Genomic DNA, 6,011 nt, shown 5'->3' on the forward strand with positions numbered 1-6,011 from the left:
GAATATATAGATGGAGCACGGAGCATTCAGCAAGACTCCATAGACGCGGAAACGCCGTCCGGTAGAGTGCATTGACCAATCAGAAGGCTGCCGCAAGTCGCTTGCGGCAAAATCAAAATTTGTGATTGGTCAACGCACTCTGCCGCACGGCGTTTCCGCGTCTATGGAGTCTTATGCCCGTTTTCACCATTAGTGATATTAATCTAGGTTTACCTAAACGTCGATTAAAATGAACGTTGGTTTGAGCTCAGTTTAAATGTAATTGTATTCCACCAACTCTTGAGAGGCGTCGTTTAAGTGAACTTATACTCTATACGATAAAACTTTTTTAACAACCTGTGATTGGTCGATTATGAGCGTAAATTTATGAAATGATGCATAAGTTGATCGTCGGTTCTAACCTCTTCTAGCAGTAAGGAAGATCGTGAAAATTGAGAATTTCGTGAAGTTAAAAATAAGTAATCCTAAAAAAAGAGGAACAAATTTTTCAAATAATGAGAAATACTTATTAATTGAATTAGTAACAAAATATAAAGATGTAGTAGAGAATAAAAAGACTGACGCAGTATTCGCCAAAGAAAAAATAAAGTGTTGGGATGAGATTTGTAAAAAATTTAATTGCGAATCAAATATATTTCGTGATGCAGTAACATTGAAAAATTGTTGGGAAAATCTAAAAAAGAGAACTCGAAAATACTATGCTGAAGAAAGAAGCAAATTATATAAAACAGGTAAGTTTGTTTATCATAACCTATATCCTTTTGAGAGTCAACCTAATAAATACCATGCTACATACCAGATTAATGTTATAATTTTATAAATTACTATAGAAATTACTATATCAAGAAAAATTTTTTATCTAAAAATCTATAACAAAATGTAAAATTAGTAATATATGTTTTACTATAGGAGGTGGACCACATGAAAGTCAATATGACCCTGTAATGGAAAAGATTCATATTATAATAAAACCTTCAGTTGATGGTTTGACTAATGAATTTGATAATGATAATATAGGTGAGTTTTAATAAAATTTATAATAAGAAGTAATTATGCAATAGAGAAAATATTTAAAGTTATTCTATAAGTTCCATAACTATATTCTATAGAAGTTCCATGTAATTAAGTTGTTTATAGGCTGCATTCATCAAATTTTAAAGGGAGTACGTATTGTTAGTAGTGCTTAATGATTAATGCTTATGATTGATGTAAATTTTTAGATCCATAATAAGTACAGAAGAATATTCTAATCACAGATAGTAATCAAGCTAGGCTTTTGATCTAAGCACTTATTAAATACTACTTTTACTAAACGCAGCCAGTCTCTTAAAAAAAATTATAAAAAAGTTGTTAAAAATACGTCCAATAGAAGTTTCTAATGAAAAATTATTATAATTTATAAATTAACTTCGGAATTGTTTAAACTATTTGTATATTATCTTTTTGTTTAGAGAATAATCAAAATTCATATTGTGAAAATGAATTGGAAGATAATAATGATGACAGTAATACTCAAGGTAATACGACTGTACCGTTAGAAAACTTATTTGAGGAGATACCTTCATCTGATGCAGAAGATTCTGTACTAAAGGTTTATAATTGTAATTTTTCAGTTGAATAATATATTTTATTTTATAATTAAATATTTTTTTAATTAGTATGTAGGTACAACCCAAGAGACACCAGAATACACAGAATCATTTCCTGCCTTGGCAAGCATTAAAAAAAGGAAATTAGATGATATGAAAAGAGATATGTCTAATAAAAACATGCCATTTAAACAAAGCGGTCAAAAAAATAAGCAACATATCAATGTACAGGTATGTTAAAAATAATAATATAAGTAATAAAACATATGTTTCTCTTCATATTCCTTTATTTTAATATGTTTTGATGTTACAACATAAATTCTTATTTTTTCCAGTTCCGAAATACAAACAATTTTAATAAAAATTGTAATGTATCTGAAGAAAAAAGTGATTCTTCTAAACCTACTATAAACTCAAGTAAACAGGTAATTTGTATATTATATAATATCTAAAATATATATATATTCAAGGTCCCATTTATCTTTGTAATCTACTAATTTGTTTGAAAACTTTAAACATTGTGGTTTTCTATTAGCAGCTTTTATAAAGTACATAATCATGGTACTAACCATATAAAGTATAGTTTGAATTATATGTATATTTAATATTTATTTGTCATTGTATTTCTTTTAGATCAGGCTTGGAACTTTGAGCTCCAGAGCCATGACACTTCTCCATCTACAGAGAGTGGGAAAGGAGCTTCTTCACTGCATAAAGAGCAGGCATGATTAACTTCATCCAGCATAGAAACCCCTTTCCCTCGTTCTCCGTGAATGGAAAGGGAGAAGTGTCGTGGCTCCAGAGCTCGAAGTTGTCCAGGTCTGTTTTAGATACAACAATAAAAAAGATTGGTTATTTTTTATGAGACATTTTGTATGCATATACATTGTATATATACAATGGTTTCAATATATTACAAATTATTTATACATTTGGAAATTAAATAATGCAGCATTTACATAATATATAGAGCCATGGGACGGTCTCGCTCCGCACATACTTGGTGCGAGACACTACCGTGTCTTTTAATACTTATATTTATTATTTATTATTACTTTACAGTTACAAGATATTGCAATTAATTGCGATACATCCTCAGAAGAAAATGAATGTCCTACTGATAAGGATGATTTTGGTATTACACAAAGAAAGGTAACATTATATTTATTATTATGTTAGTATATTATATATTTATAATAACTATAATACTTAAAAATACTTAAAAAAAATTGTATAAATAAAATTATATAAAGTTATATTTTAATTATTAAAGTTTTATTTTAATTATTATTACAGATTGTAAATACAGGGACAAAGACGAAGGAAAAAAGTGCTGTGAACGTGTTGAGAAAGAAGATGAATAAACCAATTCAAATACGTGGAGAAAATGTACAATTCAATAGCGATTGTGCAAAGACATTTCCTCAAACAAAAAAAAATTACTCTATGTCGGATAAGGTATTAAATTTTGCAACATTAGCAAAATCAAAAACAGAATTAGTTGACGTTATGAAAGCAGATATAGACGAAAAGCATGCAATTGAAGTCAATATATTAAATATGCAATTAAAAAGAGAAATACTGCAAGTACAATTGATAGAGAAGGAAATTGCAATAAAGGAATGCATTTTACAACGCGTGAAAAAGACTGAAACGTTAGAGGATATAGAAAATTTAAATATGTGATTTACTTCAAAAAATGATTCATAAAGTGATAATATTTGAGCTCACATAATTGCACTATATCCAATAAGTTGAGTAATTTATATATAAACAACTCTTTTTTAAAAATTGTTTAAATTACTCAAGAATAGTACAGTTAAAAAATAAGATTTTGTTTCGTTTATTTTGTAGAAAATACCGTGATATTAGATTACAGTGATATTAATATTTTAATCTATGAGAGTAAAAGATCTGAAAGTTTAGTTTTTTTTTTGCAAAAATAAGTTTATTTTTATGTTAATCGTCGAAGAGATTTAATATGTATTTAATGCAATGACATATTAATACAGAGAAAATATGAGCATAACCATATTATGTACTTACGGAAATATATGTACTTGAGATAGTAGATATATACTAGAAATAAGTTGTGAATAATTAATTAAGCCTATTTTTCAACAGAAAATGACAGTTAATCTTGAAAATTATTACACACCAATTTTTTTATAATAAAAATTAAATGAACAATATTTTTACATTATGACATATTTAATTTTTAAAAAATATTTACACCAATCTGAAAAAAGAACATATTATTTATTAAATATTAGATTTTTTTCCTTATTGTTAATTTACTATCATTAAAGAACATTATTTAATTCTGTTAAATCTTACCTTTGAAAATAATCATTAATAATTTGTGTGCGTGTAGCATTCGCATTATTTTGTACATTAATTTCATTATTAATATATCCTTCGTTAATTATATGATCCCACGGTGCTGGCAAGTTAAGAATAGGATCTTCAGGAGGATCTTTATCAGCATTACGTCTTGCAATATTATGCATAACAGCTGTGGCTACAATAATTGTCATTATTCTTTGTAATTTATATCGCATACCTAAAGCCAAAATTGGGAAACGTCTCTTCCAAACTCCAAATAATCGTTCTATAATGTTTCGTGTTCGTATATGTGCTTGGTTATATACTATTTCTGCAGGTCTTTCAGGATTCAACAATGGAGTAAGTAAATACGATTTTGAAGGATAGCCACTATCTCCTAATAGTAAGGCATTTCTATACATGTGATTTTCAAAATTAGCTCTTAAACGACTGTTATGAAAAATTGTACTATCATGCACTGAACCAGGCCACCTAGCAACGATATCTGTTATTTCTAAATTTGTATTACAAACTGCTTGAACATTAAGTGAAAAAAATCCTTTTCGATTTCGATATAATTCAGCATCTGGTCCACCTAAGAAATAAAATCAATTATGTAATATTATATTCTTATATACTGTCATAATCACTCATAATTAATAAGTATGAAACATTTATAAATAGTCAAATTTTTGTATTACCAAAAGATTGAACACGTATATGTGTACAATCAATACATCCTACAATTTTTGGAAATCGAGCAATATTATAAAATTTTAATTGCTCTCTTCGAATTTCCTCTTCAGTTGATGGGAAATGTATATAACGAGGTCTCAAACGAGCAATTGCTTCACTGACTCTGTGTACAATTCGTTGTGCACTTGTTGTGCTGACTTCCCCGAAATCTCCCATTGTAATTAAAAAAGATCCCGTTGCGTATAAACGCAATGTTAAAAGTAATTGGCACATTGGTGATATTGCATTATTTCTTTAAATATAAAAAGATATAAACTTAAACAGACAAATAGTTTTATATATATATATATATATATATATGTTAAGGATGCATGTTCAGAATATAGATTAACAAACCATTAATTAAAATATAAGTAAAGTTTCTTTAAAAAAAGTATTTATATATAATATATATGTATATGTGTTAATCACTTGCGTTTATAAAATATTCCGTCTTACGTACCTTTCAGTCCTAAATATTAATTCTCCGTGTATATGATTTAATATTGTTATTACAGTTTCTTTGTTTAAACGAAATCTCATTTTAAACTCAATGTCATCTAATTCTATGAAATAATTGACTCGTTCTTTAAAAATTCTTGGTCTTCGATATAAAATATTGATTATATCTTCATCATCGGAAGAAGATAAAATATCTGCATAATTGTAATGTGCCATTCCTATTAATAAAAATATTTTTTTGTAACTATGTAAAATGTTTTTATGTGTAAATTTATATATCTTATTTATTCTATTTATATAAATTTATATTTTTTTATATCATAATATTATATATTTGAATATTTAACAAGAAATATAAACAAGTTAACAAAGTAAAATACTGTTACAAGTTAAAATAACATTAATGGTAAAATTATGGTTATTACAACAAATTCTACAATTGGTATAAATTATGGTATTTAGCATAAGTTTCTGAAAATAAAAAGATATATACGATACCGCGTAAAATATTTTACTGTAATATAATTTATTTCGACGTTTATAACCTCTTTGTATGTCTATACACACATTGAATCTCTATATTTCATACTAGTTATTTTTTTAAACTTCGTTTATCGTAGCTGAACGGCCAAAATTGAGCGTTCAAAATAAACTCAGTTTATTGCCGTTTAAATTTTGAACTAAACATGGTGGGAATGGAAATATGCGATAAACCAAGATTAAGCAAATGTCACTAGAGTTTAAGTTTTGAACCGAGTTGGTGAAAACGGGCATAACTGTAGTTAAAAAAAAAATTTTTTAAACAAATTTTTCGCGAATTTTTTTTATATGTTAAAAATTCCTGAGGCCCTTCTTTTTTTATAGCAATCAGTTTAGCAATATCGCAAGTGCATTCGAGAA

The 6,011-nt window shown here is 27.1% G+C and overlaps 2 protein-coding genes across 3 annotated transcripts; one reads left to right on the top strand and one right to left on the bottom strand.

The window, feature by feature from the left end:
• Positions 1–193: 193 nt before the first annotated feature.
• On the top strand, positions 194–3,628 carry LOC112461687 (putative uncharacterized protein DDB_G0289009). 2 transcript variants are annotated; one of them, XM_025027024.1, is made up of 7 exons: positions 194–731; positions 910–1,017; positions 1,452–1,582; positions 1,659–1,820; positions 1,925–2,014; positions 2,652–2,741; positions 2,886–3,628. In XM_025027024.1, the coding sequence occupies exons 2-7, from the start codon at positions 945–947 to the stop codon at positions 3,273–3,275; spliced, it is 936 nt and encodes a 311-aa protein (XP_024882792.1). In that variant the 5' UTR covers positions 194–731; positions 910–944; the 3' UTR covers positions 3,276–3,628. The 2 variants fall into 2 exon arrangements, with proteins under 2 accessions (XP_024882792.1, XP_024882791.1); XM_025027023.1 differs by having other exon boundaries at positions 196–731; positions 1,452–1,591; positions 2,886–3,626.
• Positions 3,629–3,922: 294 nt separating this feature from the next.
• Positions 3,923–5,327, bottom strand: LOC112461686 (putative nuclease HARBI1). Its single transcript, XM_025027022.1, has 3 exons — positions 5,113–5,327; positions 4,616–4,902; positions 3,923–4,509 (listed from the first exon to the last, which is right to left on the bottom strand). Exons 1-3 carry the CDS (start codon positions 5,325–5,327, stop codon positions 3,923–3,925), a joined length of 1,089 nt encoding a protein of 362 aa, XP_024882790.1.
• Positions 5,328–6,011: the final 684 nt, after the last annotated feature.

The sequence above is a fragment of the Temnothorax curvispinosus genome, unplaced genomic scaffold, assembly GCF_003070985.1.
Source record: "Temnothorax curvispinosus isolate PA1 unplaced genomic scaffold, ASM307098v1 QBEX01011618.1, whole genome shotgun sequence".
NCBI classification, from domain to species: domain Eukaryota; kingdom Metazoa; phylum Arthropoda; class Insecta; order Hymenoptera; family Formicidae; genus Temnothorax; species Temnothorax curvispinosus.

Excerpts from the sequence above, each read along its gene's own strand:
- LOC112461687 (XM_025027023.1), top strand. The coding sequence starts at position 945 with ATGGAAAAGATTCATATTATAATAAAACCTTCAGTTGATGGTTTGACT. Across the intron at positions 1,018-1,451 it reads ATTTGATAATGATAATATAG|AGAATAATCAAAATTCATAT; the intron begins GTGAGTTTTAAT and ends CTTTTTGTTTAG. Across the intron at positions 1,592-1,658 it reads CAGAAGATTCTGTACTAAAG|TATGTAGGTACAACCCAAGA; the intron begins GTTTATAATTGT and ends TTTTTTAATTAG.
- LOC112461686 (XM_025027022.1), bottom strand. The coding sequence starts at position 5,327 with ATGGCACATTACAATTATGCAGATATTTTATCTTCTTCCGATGATGAA. Across the intron at positions 4,903-5,112 it reads TTAATATTTAGGACTGAAAG|AAATAATGCAATATCACCAA; the intron begins GTACGTAAGACG and ends TTATATTTAAAG. Across the intron at positions 4,510-4,615 it reads TATACGTGTTCAATCTTTTG|GTGGACCAGATGCTGAATTA; the intron begins GTAATACAAAAA and ends TTTATTTCTTAG.